The sequence below is a fragment of the Phyllobates terribilis genome, unplaced genomic scaffold (assembly GCF_046119375.1).
Source record: "Phyllobates terribilis strain yellow unplaced genomic scaffold, ASM4611937v1 Scaffold_52__1_contigs__length_9100884, whole genome shotgun sequence".
In the NCBI taxonomy this organism is placed as follows: domain Eukaryota; kingdom Metazoa; phylum Chordata; class Amphibia; order Anura; family Dendrobatidae; genus Phyllobates; species Phyllobates terribilis.
Genome location: NW_027362812.1, coordinates 6035829 through 6052043, shown reverse-complemented (window position 1 = coordinate 6052043; position 16215 = coordinate 6035829). Strand labels below are relative to the sequence as shown.

The 16215-nt window shown below is 46.2% G+C and overlaps 1 protein-coding gene across 1 annotated transcript in view; it reads right to left on the bottom strand.

Moving 5' to 3' along the window:
* LOC141191742 (microtubule-associated serine/threonine-protein kinase 3-like) overlaps positions 1 to 7032 on the bottom strand; it is a 41032-nt gene extending 34000 nt beyond the window's left edge. The window contains exons 1-7 of the mRNA XM_073661670.1: positions 7006 to 7032; positions 6342 to 6507; positions 6137 to 6235; positions 5772 to 5894; positions 5518 to 5627; positions 5324 to 5415; positions 4791 to 4927 (exon numbers count right to left, since the gene is read on the bottom strand). Coding sequence (XP_073517771.1) covers positions 4791 to 4927; positions 5324 to 5415; positions 5518 to 5627; positions 5772 to 5894; positions 6137 to 6235; positions 6342 to 6507; positions 7006 to 7032 — 754 coding nt within the window. The remainder of the gene's footprint in view (positions 1 to 4790; positions 4928 to 5323; positions 5416 to 5517; positions 5628 to 5771; positions 5895 to 6136; positions 6236 to 6341; positions 6508 to 7005) is intronic.
* Between the last annotated feature and the right edge of the window lie 9183 nt (positions 7033 to 16215).

Here is a 16215-nt window from a genome sequence, read left to right as displayed (position 1 = left end):
GTCTTGGTGAGGACCGGGGAGCGGCGCTGCCTGTGCGGCTACTTACGCTGCGAGAACCCGGGACATCGCGGGCGCTCGCAGCAGAAGTATCCCGACCCGCAGCGCTGGTCCCCGTTCCTCCCTTCCGCATGGAGGTCAGCGGCGCCGGCGGTCCTTCCGCTGCTACCGGCCGGGAGATGAGCGCCTCGCGCCGCTCATCTCCCGGATGCATCTCCTTCCCGCAGATGGGTCCGGCGGTCGGGTTCCTTCTGCTGTTGCCGGCCGGGAGATGAGCGCCTCGCGGCACTCATCTCCCGGCTGCATCGCCGCTCAGCTCCGTCCCGCAGATGAGCCGCTAACGGCCGCCATCTTTTTTTAGAAATCCCCCGGCGCTGATTGGCCGCTGCCGGACCAATGAGCGACGCGGGATTTCCTGGACAGACAGACACACCGACAGACACACAGACAGACAGACAGACAGACAGACGGGATAAGACGATTATATATATAGATATACACTGCACAGTACCACTTCTCTTGTCCTGTATAGTGGATGTAATTCTCAGTATCTGTATTATTCTGTATATATACACTGCACAGTACCACTTCTCTTGTCCTGTATACTGGGTGTAATTCTCAGTATCTGTATTATTCTGTATATTATACTGGTTGTCATTCTCAGTATCTGTATTATTCTGTATATATACTCTGCATAGTACTACTTCTATTGTCCTGTATACTGGGTGTAATTCTCAGTATCTGTATTATTCTGTATATATACACTGCACAGTACCACTTCTCCTGTCCTGTATACTGGGTGTAATTCTCAGTATCTGTATTATTCTGTATATATACACTGCACAGTACCACTTCTCCTGTCCTGTATACTGGGTGTCATTCTCAGTATCTGTATTATTCTGTATATATACACTGCACAGTACCACTTCTCCTGTCCTGTATACTGGGTGTCATTCTCAGTATCTGTATTATTCTGTATATATACACTGCACAGTACCACTTCTCCTGTCCTGTATACTGGGTGTAATTCTCAGTATCTGTATTATTCTGTATATATACTCTGCACAGTACTACTTCTCCTGTCCTGTATACTGGGTGTCATTCTCAGTATCTGTATTATTCTGTATATATACACTGCACAGTGCCACTTCTCTTGTCCTGTATACTGGGTGTCATTCTCAGTATCTGTATTATTCTGTATATATACTCTGCACAGTACTACTTCTCTTGTCCTGTATGCTGGGTGTAATTCTCAGTATCTGTATTATTCTGCATATATACACTGCACAGTACCACTTCTCTTGTCCTGTATACTGGGTGTCATTCTCAGTATCTGTATTATTCTGTATATATACTCTGCACAGTACTACTTCTCTTGTCCTGTATACTGGGTGTAATTCTCAGTATCTGTATTATTCTGTATATATACACTGCACAGTGCCACTTCTCTTGTCCTGTATACTGGGTGTCATTCTCAGTATCTGTATTATTCTGTATATATACACTGCACAGTGCCACTTCTCTTGTCCTGTATACTGGGTGTCATTCTCAGTATCTGTATTATTCTGTATATATACTCTGCACAGTACTACTTCTCTTGTCCTGTATACTGGGTGTAATTCTCAGTATCTGTATTATTCTGTATATATACACTGCACAGTGCCACTTCTCTTGTCCTGTATACTGGGTGTCATTCTCAGTATCTGTATTATTCTATATATATACACTGCACAGTACCACTTCTCTTGTCCTGTATACTGGGTGTAATTCTCAGTATCTTGTAATGCAGCAGCTTGCTAGCATTACTGTAAATGGTCCAGGATGTGTTTTACCTGACCATGTACCTTCCCCTTTAACTGACTGGTCACATGACTGTGACATCACACAGGTCCTGTATGCACAGTAAAGGTCTGTACACATGACTGGGACAGCACACAGGACCTATATACACAGCTGACTGATCACATGACTGTGACATCAGCAAGGTCCTGTCAGTATGGGTGTATGTGTGCACAGGATATATAAACCCCGGTAATTGGAGACAGGTGTGTTCGGTGTGAGGCGTGAGGCCTGTGCTCCGTGTGTGTGGGACACCGTTTGTGAGAGGCCTAGTGAGGCCGAGTGAAGCCTGGCAGCCTGAAAGGCAAAGACTGGATAATGTGCGGATGCTAGTGGCCTTGGAAGGCAGCGGCTTTGGAGTGAAGCCTGGTACCTGAAAGGTCGAGCCTGGATCCTGTGTGGATGTCAGTGGCCTTTGAGGGAACGACGGCTGGAGACCCCTACCTGGGAAGCCGCAAAGCCACAGTGGTGGCGGATTATTGAGGAAGAGTCCTGAAAGGCAGAGCCTGGATCCTGTGTGGATGTCAGTGGCCTTTGAGGGAACGACGGCTGGAGACCCCTACCTGGGAAGCCACAAAGCCACAGTGGTGGCGGATTAAAATGGACTGCAGCAACTAAACCGGCAAAGGTAGTACACTTTGTTACATGGACTGTGTTATGGTCATTGATAATTTATTACCTTGCCGTAGGCTGTAACCTGGAGCAAGTGGGCCTGTGTGCCACTTGTCTCATGAATGTTGTAGATATGTGTGTCGGCGTGCCACGGAGTTGGACCTGGTGAACTGTGGCTTATGATGTAATAAACTGCAACATTGTGAGAAAAATGTAAAGACATTGCACGTGTGCATTGATTGACGCAGCGAAGCGAGTAACCCCCAGTATGATGACTAGCGCTGCCTTACAATCTGTATTATTCTGTATATTATACTGGGTGTCATTCTCAGTATCTGTATTATTCTGTATATATACACTGCACAGTGCCACTTCTCTTGTCCTGTATACTGGGTGTCATTCTCAGTATCTCTATTATTCTGTATATATACACTGCACAGTACCACTTCTCTTGTCCTGTATACTGGGTGTAATTCTCAGTATCTGTATTATTCTGTATATATACATTGCACAGTACCACTTCTCCTGTTCTGCTGAAGAAGAGGTGGCATTGGCTTTGGGGAGGGTCAGTACTGATGGGTTTATTATTTTCTATGTCTACAATCCTATGGTTAAATAAAAATTAATCCTGAACAACTTGTTTAAAGGGGTTATCTGAAGGTTGGAAATTGTCCTCTATCATTGGGATATGGAATAATTTTCTGATTGCTGGGAGCCCAACAGCCGGGACCCCCACTGTTTCCGAGAACCAGGGATCTGAAGAGCTCTGGGTGAATGGAGCGGTAGTCGATCATTCGCACTGCAGCTCCATTCACACGTGGCTTAATAAACATCCCCTATAATGGAGTGGTGAGGGGCATGAACAAGAAAGCAAAATGTGCTGAACTTTTCATTGTGCCTCAATGGGATGAGGGGGGCGGTGATGTGGTATGTGGGCTGGTGGGGTTTGTGTGACAGGCGTGCTTTTTCATTTTTCATCCCATTCCAGCCCTGATCTATATATATATATATATATAATTAAAATTCTTTTAAAAGCAGAAGTGTTAATATGTATTTTTTATCGCTTAGCAGAATGCAGAGTGAAGTTTGATAGATATAAGAAAATCTCAATAAATATAGGAGTTGTTTTTTTTTTTTATTAGGGATAGGGTAGAAGGATAAGGGATGAACAAAATCAGGGACAGAATCAGTAGACAAAATCATAGTCAGGAAGAAATCCGGATCAGATACCAGGTGATCAGTAAAAAAAGCCAAGTCAGGCGAGCAGTTTGGATACAGCGGAGCCTGGTGACAGAGGCATTACCGAAACAAGTCCGGGTAGAGATGTTACAGTTAGAAGGCCACAGGTAGATGGTGAAGGTCCTTCTTTACAGGTCCAGCAGTGATGGTGGATCGGCTGTACTCCGCTAGATGCGGAGCTTTTCCGTCTTTTAGATGACACTTGGGCAACAGCGACAGCATGCAAATGCGTGAGCTGCCCTGGATAGTCCACGCCGGCAGGATGATAAGATCCGGCGGAAGATGGAACCTAAGAGAAGAGAAATAAATACAATGTAAGTGATGGGACTCCAGATTACATGATACTACTGTGCGGTCAGTGTGGCCGGCCGGACAGCAGAGGAATCTTATTCACACAGATGTCCGGGGTCATTGTCAGCCATCATACATGTGACAATCCCATCACTGACAGATGACATCTGCTCCCCATGACTTATTCTCATCACTAACATCACACAACATGGAGATGATTCTCACACTTACCTCGTCTCTTTTTCCCCTTTTTCCCATTTTCTGAGTTTTGTTGGTCTATACTCAGATTCATTTCAGATTTTCTTTCCTCTTCAGTTGTAAATTCTGATCAGAAAGTAAAAAAAACTCAGTAAAGAAATATTCTTATAGGATCTGCTTTGTGTACTGTATATAGAAGAATTGTTCTAGTCCTGTCCCCTATAGTCCTGATAATCTGGCATTACATTATTTTAGGGCAGAATAAGTCCTATATACCGTTCATGACCTAATCTGAGGGGCATTAGATGTATCACTGATATGGAGCAGTAAGCGCCCTGTGTGCCGCCACGTGGTGCATCACTAATGAGCGATATTCTACTATAGGAGACGATGTCTCCTTATATTGAAGTGAGTTCCTGGATGCTAAAACGTATTTTACAGAATCCATGAAAACAATTCCTGGATAAAATGAAGGAAATAGAAATACAGTATGGGCCCATGGAAAATATAATTGGGATCCATGAAACCTGGACAACATAGGAGACCTAATACAGAAAAACCAAATATTTGAGCCTTGAAGTCAACATTCACCTTTTGATGCTGTACATACATACCTGATGATGGGGACGAGGAGGGCAAGCTGTTTATAGCATTGTCGCTATCAGATTCAGAAAACGATTCTTTCTGCCTGTCAGGAAGAATCAGGGGGTCGGACCAGAAGACCCAGGAGGTAACTTCCAACTCTCCCATTCTATGATTTAAGAAAAACATGTAAATCACAAGTCAATGCAGAATAAAAGGGGTGGTCTCACTAGAAGAACACCGACTAGAGGGCCTAATAGGACATATGACAGTCATAGTGAGGAAGGTTTTATGCTCCAATCTACCTTCTATGGATCAGAGCGAAAAACAACTAGCAATAATGGCTGGCATGTCATACTACATCTCTCCTACAGTATGGGCAGCTCTAATACGCGTGAATGGCTGCAATTATGGGCTATTATCACCAACGGTTTCTGAAGCCAAAAGCACAATGACTGCTAATCATTGAGGCTGAATTTGATATTATGGTATTTATGTCCTATATTATGTGTTGTGCATATATATCAGCCTGGAACTCCCAGTAATGACCCCATAATCTACTCACATTTCTGAGATATTTGTATTGGTTGCTGGCGTACACTCTGGAGGAGACTTCTGGTCCTCATCATTCATCTTTCTGGTAGTGATGGTACAGAGCTAAACATGGACAAAAACAAGATATGAAATACTTTTTTTTTACTTTTAGAGGTCTTTTTTGTTTCACATATTTTGGATTTATTGCGCACATACGGTACTTACTTTAGAAAGCCTTTCAGAAGAAGATGTAAAATTTTGGAAGTCAAGGTTCTCATTGTTCACACTTGTACCCTCCTCATCCTCTGAGACCGAATGGTCTATTTCAGAGTGATCTACAAAAGTAATGAAGTATTATTAGAGGTTGTTAGTATAAAACAGGCGTCATTTATCACAATATTAGTGGGTACTGATTATTACATTTTATGGAAGACAAGACAAACAGCCGCTTAGTCTAGATGATGTCTTCTTCTACTTACCGATAAATAAGCTGTTGTCCACATCTGAGGCAAGCTGAGGAATGTACTCTGGCTTCTGACTTAGAAGGTTGTTAAAATCTAAGTCACTCAGGAATGGATGACTCTTGATCTCAAGTGATCCTCCTGGAAAAAGAACAAAACAAAAGTGATGTGGACATTGTCAGAGATTGCTTCACATCTGAACAGTTTAACTTAATCTGAATTAATGACATAACTGAGTCAACATGAAGGAAGAAGACTGAAAGTCATAGTGTGGAGAACTAGAAATGGACAATCTGATAGAGAAGTGTTGATCCTCAAGGACATGAGTGATAAGTGTGATAGGTGAATATTAATACTAATATGAATAGTATTATATCTCTTACCTGTCCCAAGTCTATCTGCAGGATTTGTTCTGAGCAGCTCAGTAATCAGGTTCTGTGCATTGGGAGTAGGAGCGGAATTACAATCCCAAATTATGTCACCTGTTATACAGAAAATAAAATCTCTTTACTGGACTGTAAGGTAAAGCAAAGTAAACACCTAAACCAATGTAACTGATCAAAGCAATGGTCGGATCATTCCACTTACCAATGACAATCCTGTCATAAAGCTCAGCTACAGAATCTCCATCAAATGGTACAGATCCCGTGAGAAATTTATGTAGGATTATCCCCATTGACCACCAGTCAACAGGTCTTCCATAGCCTTCTTTCAGGATGACCTCTGGGGCGATGTAATATGGGGTGCCACATAACTGGAAAACAGAAGATAGAGATGAAAATGATAAAATGGTTATTATAACACGTTCTCGCCATAAAAACACAATGACAAAAGATAAAATATCAATGGAAACGTTCTCTAGAAATGAAGAATGTAGAGAAGACACAATAGTGTGATGAGATTTGTAAAGAAAAAAAAACATATGCCAAAGGCAAGGTGAACAGATGGGGTATATTAGTTAACCAAATACCAAAGCAAAACAAAGAAAACCCCTTAAAATATAATCTTTAATAGCTACATTTAAAAGCACCCATATCAATATATGAAGACAAAATGCATAAAATGTACAATATATGGGTAGTGGGATAAACGTAGGATAATTGACATGCAGGCTTGCCCTAGAGATCCCAAATGGGCTGAGATCCCGCATGCCAGTGGAGGTTGACACCCTAGCTAATCGGTTTGGCGCCCCCCTCCACATCGGCACTCCCTCCGTGACGCTATCCACCCCTAGACAGACATACACATATACAGATAATGATGAAAGGCAGACAGTCATGTCGCTGCTAACATGCTGAATGAAAAAAAGGCAATATTCAATGTATCAATTATATGGAAACAGGGAAGCTGATATAATGTAGTTCCACTAGTACAGATAGGATATCAAATGCACCAATCTATACACAATTCAGTATGATATATAAACCATCATTCAGAAGCCTATTATAGATACATAAAGTACATTAGTGCTGGCAATTACGGGCAACAAGAACAATATTATAAAAGCACGTGTGCTCAATTAACGGTAAACATAGGAACATAAATATGTCCAAAGTAGTAACAAGTCACCTATATAATGACATTGAGCATGAAGATAATAGTCTAGGACAGACGGTATATATAGACAACCTCAAAATCCCCCTGGCTAATCTATAATCAGGACTGATCTACACAGGACACGTCCAAATGTTGGGACAGAGCATTATCCAGTGTGCGAATTACAAAAAAAGTTGCCAAAAAAGCATTTTAGTCAGCAGTAACCAGAGGACTTATCTGTAAATTGTCCCAACACGTTTCTCCCCCTCCTAATTTGGGGTTCATCAGGGGATCATATTAGGAGATAGCCACAATGAGTCAGTGGACAGACGCGGGAGATAAATACACCCCGATCGGAGAATACTGCTGCCGCCACATTTTATGGATTTTGTCTTTATATATTGATATGGGTGCTTTTAAATGTATCTATTAAAAGTTATATTTAAGGTCTTTCTTTGCTTTGGTCCTTGGAGATTTGTAAAGAACAAGCTAAATTCCTGTAAGTGTTACCCACCTCACGGTCCAGGAACTCCCTGGTGATGTCCTCCGCTAATTCCTTGTAGGTGTTGGTTTTTGGTATCATGACACCAACTTTTGAAATCCCAAAATCGGTAACTTTTATGTGTCCAGCAGATGTAATCAGGAGGCTGTGAAAGAGAAGATGGTTTTAGCCTCACAGACCGTATGATAAATGATAACTTCCCCCCTTTATTATACTACGAGGGGCACTTACTTATCCGGCTTCAGGTCTCTGTGCACCACACCGTAGCTATGGAGGTATTCCACAGCAAGAACCGCTTCTCCAAAGTATAAGCGGGCCAAGGGGACAGATAGAGGACCCCTGGTGCTTAGGAGGGTCTCACAGTCACCACCTATAGAAGAAAGGAAATATGACCGGTGTGTGGTTTATACAGCAGATCACCATGATGTATAATGGGAAGTGAGCGGAGACATTGGGATAGGAGAGAATATAAACAGATATAATGTATAGTGCACATAATATTAGTCTGAATCGATGGAGAAATGTCCTCCATGTAACTAATAACATAAAGTGATGTCACATCTCGTCTACAGCTGGAGATACTGACATGCTCAGTGCGGACTTACAGGGAGATCACACAGACTGTGGCGTACAGAGAAATCTCAGGGCCCCATAGCAAAAGTTCTAACTGCACGCCCCTTCAAAAAAAACCCTTACTGAAGTCAATCGATGTTCTCAACAGCAATACACCTTTTATAGCCATTTTAGCATATGATGCTCCCAAAAATGCCCCCACCCACAGACTGAGTTAGATATCCCCACAGTGAAATCTTAATCCAGTTTCACCTTACAGATATAATGTAGCACCTGTCTATAATGTCCCCACTCAGTATGAGGCCAGTCACAGCCCCCTACTCAGTATAATGGCGCCCACAGCCCCCCCTACTTAATATAATGGCCCCCATAGCCCCTCAGACAATATAATGGTCTCCACCACTGCCCACTCAGTATGATGGCCCCCAAAGCCAATCAAACAGAATTAGGATCCCCACACTGAATAAGGACCCCCACTGCACACCATTCAATATGAGGACGCCCAGGGGGTGTAGGGGCATGTACAGTCACCAACTCAATATAGCGGCATTCACAGTCCCCTATAGCCCCTCACACGGCACACCATTCAGTATTATGGTACCCACAACCCTCAATTCTCAGTATTATGGCTTCCACCAATCTCGCAACTCAGTATTATGCCCCCACCAGCCCAACAACTAAGTATAATTGCTCTCACCAGCCCCACCACTCAGTATTATGGCCCTCAGCAGCCCCACCACTCAGTGTTATTGCCCCCAACAGTCCCTCCACTTAGTAGTAAGGCACACAATAGCCCCACTACTCAGTATTATGGCCCCCACCAGCCTCAACACTCAGTATTATGGCCCTCACCAGCCCCACCACTCATTGTTACGGCCCCTACCAGCCCCACCACTTAGTAGTAAGGCACCCACCACTCAGTACTACCACCTCCACCAGCCCCACCTCTCAGTATTATGGCCCCCACCAGTATCAACACTCAGTATTATCGCTCTCACCAACCCCACTACTCAGAATTATGACCCTTATTAGCCCCACCACTCAGTGTTATGGCCCCCACCAGCCCCACCACTTAGTAGTAAGGCACCCACCAGCCCCACCATTCAGTACTATAGCCCCCACCAGCCCTACCTCTCAGTATTATGGCCCCCACCACTACTTAGTGTTATGGCCCCCATCAGCCTCACCATTTAGAATTATCGCCCTCACCAGCCTCACCACTCAGTATTATGGCCCCAACCAGCCCTACTACTCAGCATATGGTCTCCACCTGCCCCATCACTCAGTGTTATGGCCCCCACCAGCCCCACCTGTGCAGTGTAAGTACTGAGACTCCACACTACAGATGCAATATTGTGGCGACATCGAAGAACCTGCAGTACACGGAGTCTCGGACCCATCTGCGGAGGCTGAATGGTGGATTTAGGAACCTTTGGCTCCCTGATCCACCATTGTTTTCATCGGTATTCATATTCTGACAATGTGAATACCACTGAAATTGTGATGACAGGTGGTGGAATGGGGCCCAGTGCCGAGCGGTGCCAGGCCCGATCTGACTCACTGGCACCATAGCACTGCTGCACACAGATCAATGAATTTCCAGGCATCTTGGTAATAGAAAACCTACAGTAAACGCACTGTGAGGATGTAACTGTCCTAATTATCCTAATTATAAGAGCAGTGATAAGATGTAAGCAGACATGGGCTGAATATACTACAATATACATGTCCTACCTCCTACATACTCCATGACCATACACAGGTGAGATTTTGTTGGAAAGGAGCAGAGCATGGAGACCACGAAGGGACAATCAGCGAATGTTAGGATGTCCCTCTCCAGAAAGGCCAATGCCACTCTTTTTGGAGTGTTCAGGTTTCGCTTGAACATTTTCTTCAAAGCAAAGATCTGGTGTGAGTCTTTATGGTGCGCTAAGTAGACGGCACTGGAGAGAAAGAGAATCAATGGTTAGAATGAATCTTTACTACAAGAACATCTATAGAAGTCATTATATAATGTTTTGTACTAATGTTTAATGCTAGAAGTCTGTCCGTCACTGGAAGTCCATGTCTAGAATTTGATAAAAGATCACTACATAGATCACCTATGGGAGGTGTCCACAATGCCACGTCCGCCGGAGCCCTCACCCAGGTCACATTACAGATGAGAGAATCTACTGAAATTATTCTTGGGCAGATTCACTACATTAGACCAGTAGATACGATTCAGTGCAAATAAAAGTTGGTCCAAATTAAAAGTGGTCCAATTGCCATAACATGACGTTAATTATGCTCCCGCATACCCCAAGACATAACAACATAATAAATGGAGGGGAGCGAAGGAGTTACAAAAAATGAAACCCATTATAGCCACTTGTCCTCTGTGCCAGTCTTTATTGCTGAGACCAGGGAGTAGACTCACATGGTCATGGTGGAGGTTGGGGGGTGCAGATGTCATTGATGAAATTTCGTGTCACCCCCTCACTTGACCATGTGTTGCCAATTACTCTTATCAGTTCGCTAATGGATTCCGAAAAGAACAGACCGGTGCGGAGGATCGGGAAGCTCTGATGGGGGTGGCAGTGTAAGAACAGATGAGGGTCTAGGACAGGCAGGTGTAATATATTATTCTATTTTAATCCCTTTCCTTAATAGTTTGTTTTCCTACAGATCATATAATTTCCCTATGATAACACTGAAGGGCAGAGCACAGAGTCTGGAGCATTGTCATTGGGAACCTTGAGAAATGTGGATTATGCCAACAGAAAACTCACCCAAAACTTCCACTGCTGATCAGTTTGGATGTCCCATAGTCGCTCTTATGCGGCTGTCTTGACGGGGTCAATGATTTGATCACGCTCTATAAAAGAATAAGAAATTATATAAAGATATAGAAGCTGCTGGAAAAAAGCTCCAGATGCAAAAACGTCTCCCTTCTGTCATCTCCTCTTAGAATAGAGACATCCCATGGTTATATGGGAGACAATACTGGAGGTGTCATTCCCACCCCATAATCTGGTGATACACCATCATCTCTCTCCATGATACTTACACCGTCAGATTGTTGGATCTCCGGGATCTCACAGATTCTACTGTCAGCATCCGCCAACACAGTTGTTTCTAAAAGAGTGAAAAAATTATGAAGAAATAAAATGTATTAGACGATATTAATCCTACATATATATTACAACAATATAACTCAGACATGACAAGATGTCTGTAAATGGGAATAATACTTATTATATAGGGATTCCAAATATGTGAACGTACGGCGCATCCATGAATAAATGTAATGGAAATGATGAAGGACCCCCCAATCATCACATGAATGAGGACCCCCCCACCCTCGCTGTACATGTGAGTGATGGTAAGAGAGCTGAAGCGTAGGAGCCATATGCAGATTATCCTGGAAGTGCACTGGGGGCGTGTCACAGTATGGATTTCTTCTTCCACGCCCCCAGTGCACTTCCATGCTGATTTGTATACGGCTTCTACATTAGATTTCCCTTGACTGAGACATTGGATTTCTGCAAAAAATTATTACAGAGAAATGGCCAGTACAGTCATACCACAATATGCAAAAATGTGCTGACAGGTTCCCATTACACAGAATATACAGAGTAAATGTAAGATTATTCCCTGTTCTCTATAATATCTGGATATTTCTTGTAGGAGGTCGGGTGATCGGCTTACCTGTAGTCAGATTGCTGTTCAGTCCCGGGATTAGATTTTGCTCGTCTTTGGTGTCGCCTTCTGCTGTTTCCTGGTAGATATAATATATATAATTAACATGTGGAACCTTACACTAAATCAACACATAGATAAATCAGGAAGGACTAAACCTGCATTTACAGATGCAGCCAATTGTAACTGTACAAATCAGACGTGTGCTAGAGAAGATGACGGCTCCTTACCAGGCGTTCCAATGAGCGAGCCGGACGCTCCAGTACACACAGGACTTTTTCGGCCAGGTCTTTAATAAAAGCCAAATCTCCATATTGAGATCTTTCTTCAGCCTAAAAAGAGGAAAAGAAACAAAAAGGAAAATTTTGAGATGAGAAAGGTCACAATGGAGGAGGCCGCCATTGTATGTGACATTTGCTCCTCTCTGCAGATACAATAACTCTGGGGACTCATCGTGTTTTATATTGGAGGAAAGAAACTTCTATCCCACCATTATCTATAATATAACCAGGGATGGGTCCTTCTTTCCGAAGCCTCTATAGACTGCGCAAGCGCACTGTACCTGCACAATGTGGCCGCAGATAGAAGAACACATCCAGACCGGGAGGCGGATGGGGATGGAGGAGGAGTGTGGTGCCAGAAATAGAGGTATGCGTCATTTCATCATGGCTATGGAGGGTCTCCTGCTAAAAGTGGGGAGGCTATGGAGGCAGTGGCGTACCGCCAATGGCGGCAGGCCACGCCACTGCTATGGGGCCCGTGAGCCGGGGGGGGGGGCCCATAGCAGTCGCCTGCACCGTGTATGCCCCGCAGCGGGGCCCTTGCAACAGGCTCCGCTCCCAGGCCCGGCGTTAGCACCCGGGCAAGTGCCGGGTCCCTGAGCAGGCGGGGGGCCCCGCTCCGCTCAGGGCCCCGGCACAATACTTACCTCTCCCCGTGCCTCCGCAGCTCCGGTGTCTTCCGCGTCCTGTGCTGTGACGTCTCAGGTTAGAGGGTGGGATGACGTCTTTCCACCACACCCTCTGCTGAGCAGTCACAGTGCAGAGCGGGAAGACAGCGACGCTGAGGAGTCCAGAGCAGAGCAGCGGCAGCAGGTGAGGTAAGGTGAGTATGTAATTTTTTTTTTTTTTAATGTATGGAGGCCTGGGGCCCATACACTATATAAGGGCTCGTACACTGTATGGAGGACTATATGGGGGCCCATACACTGTGTGGAGGACTATATGAGGGGCAGTATACTGTATGGATGACTATATGGGGGCCAGTATTCTGTAGGGAGGACTATATGGGGGCCAGTATTCTGTAGGGAGGACTATATGGGGGCCCATACACTGTGTGGAGGACTATATGAGGGCCATTATACTGTATTGAGGACTATATGGGACTATATGGGGGAAGTACACTGTATGGAGGACTATATGGGGGCCAGTATTCTCTATGGGGGCCAGTATTCTGTATGGAGGACTATATGGGGGCCAGTATACTGTATGGAGGACTATATGGGGGCCAATACACTGTATGGAGGGCTATATTGGGACCCATACACTGTGTGGAGGACTATATGAGGCCAGTATTCTCTATAGAGGACTATAAGGAGGCCGGTATACTGTATGGAGGACTATATGGGGGCCAGTACACTGTATGGAGGACTATATGCAGGCCAGTATACTGTATGGAGAGGACTATATGGGGGCCAGTATTCTGTATGAAGAATGTCTTATACTGTGTGGAGGACCATAGGGAGTGCATTATACTGTGTGGAGGACCATAGGGAGTGCATTATACTGTGTGGAGGACCATTGGGAGTGCATTATACTGCGTGGAGGACCATAGGGAGTGCATTATACTGTGTGGAGGACCATGGTGAGTGCATTATACTGTGTGGAGGACCATGGCGAGTGCATTATACTGTGTGGAGTACCATGGCGAGTGCATTATACTGTGTGGAGAGGTGTGGGGCCATTATACTACATGGAGGGCTGTGTGGGGGTCACAGTTGGGGGATCATACTGTGTTGGAGTCACCATACTTTGCCTTGAGAGTTGAGGTGGGGTACGGTAGAGTCATTATACTGTGCATGTGGAGGAATTCACCATGGGGGTAACATACTGTGTTTAGGGGGGGCACTGTTGTTGGCATCATACCTTATGGGGAAATAAAAGAGGAATCTAGGACTTCAGCAGGAGAAAAATTACTGTGTAAAGGCTGGAAAGTTATGAGATATGCTCTTCCTTGACCCCCGACAATTTTCACTTTTTTGGAGGGGCTCCATTTAGCGCTTCTGCTATGGGGCCCCATGATTCCTATGTACGCCTCTGTATGGAGGTCTCCTGCTGGACGTGGGGAGGCAATGAAGGTCTCCTGCTGGACGTGGGGAGGCTATAGGGGTCTCCTGCTGGATGTGCGGAGGCTATGGGGGTCTCCTGATGGACATGCAGAGGCTATGGGGGTCTCCTGATGGACATGCAGAGGCTATAGGGGTCTCCTGCTGGACGTGAGGAGGCTATGGCGGTCTGCTGCTGGACATGCGGAGGCTATGAGGGTCTCCTGCTGGACATGCGGAGGCTATGGGGGTCTCCTGCTGGACGTGCGGAGGCTATGGGGGTCTCCTGCTGGACGTGCAGAGGCTATGGGGGTCTCCTGCAGGACGTGCGGAGGCTATGGGGGTCTCCTGCTGGACGTAGGGAGGCCATGGGGGTCTCCTGCTCGATGCGTTGAGGCTATGAGGGTCTCCTGCTGGATGTGGGGTGGTTATGGGGGTCTCTTGCTGGACATGGGGAGTCTATGGGAGTCTCCTGCTGGACGTGCAGAGGCTATGGGGGTTTCCTGCTGGACGTGGGGAGGCTATGGGGGTTTCCTGCTGGACGTGGGGAGGCTATGGGGGTCTCCTGCTGGACGTGGGGAGGCTTTGAGGGTCTCCTGCTGGACCGGGGAAGGCTATGGGGGTCTCCTGCTAGACGTGCGAATGCTATGGGGGTCTTCTGCTGGACGTGGGGAGGCTATCGGGGTCTCTTGCTGGACATGCGGATGCTAAGGGGGTCTCCTGCTGGAGGGGTGGAGGCTATGGAGGTCTCCTGCTGGACGTGGGGAGTCTATGGGGGTCTGCTGCTGGACGTGCAGAGGCTATGGGGTCTCCTGCTGGACGTGGGGAGGCTATAGGAGTCTTCTACTGGATGTTGCGAGGCTATGGGGGTCTCCTGCTGGACATGAGGAGTTTATGGGGTTCTACTGCTGTACATGGGGAGGTTATGCGGTATCTTGCTCAATGCATTGAGGCTATGGGGGTCTCCTGCTGGACGTGTGGAGGCTATGAGGGTCTCCTGCTGGACGTGAGAAGTCTATGGGAGTCTCCTGCTGGACGTGCAGAGGCTATGGGAGTCTCCTGCTGGACATGCAGAGGATATGGGGGTCTCCTGCTGGATGTGGGGAGGCTATGGGGGTCTCCTGCTGGATGTGCGGAGGCTATGGGGGTCTCCTGCTGGACGTGTGGAGGCTATGGGGGTCTCCTGCTGGATGTATGTGTGGCACCCCAGGGGTCTGGTTTCCACAGTAACAGCAATGTTATGTCTGAGAGCAGGTGGGAGGTCTCTTGGTCAGGAATCCTATGCATGCCACACCTCCTGCCCAGTCCTGGGAGGGGAAGAACTTCCCCTATATAAACCTAGGGCTGAGGCAGGGTTAGTGAGTAGAGAAGAAGTAGAGAAGAGAAGCAGCATAGGAAGAAACAACAGGAGCTCTGTGGGAGCAGTGCTACAAGGAGTCAGGGGCTGGCAGCTGCAGAGCTCGCCCTGACTGAGAAGTTATCACCGGACCCGGAGTCCGAGGCTGTGGGGACTAACTCCTATCCAGCAGCAGAAACCGACCGGCAGGGGATTGCAGGTCCTCTGGCCCAGAAACCCGAAGGCACGGTCACACGCGTGGGACCAGCACCGCCGTCGTGGAGCGGAAGCTACTAGAAGGCCCCGAGTCACCGGCCATACGGGTGAGCACCACACGGTACACTCAGGGACGTGGGCTACTTATACCCGCCTCTAGCAAGGTAGCCAGAAGAGTATCGTTAGTTTGGGAGGCCTACAACTCCGCCTGGCCAGGGGAGATCCCATCTGCTCAAGGACTGACCAGGCCCCAATCGCTAGCCAGTACTCCGGGAGGGTCTATCTTTGTCACCAG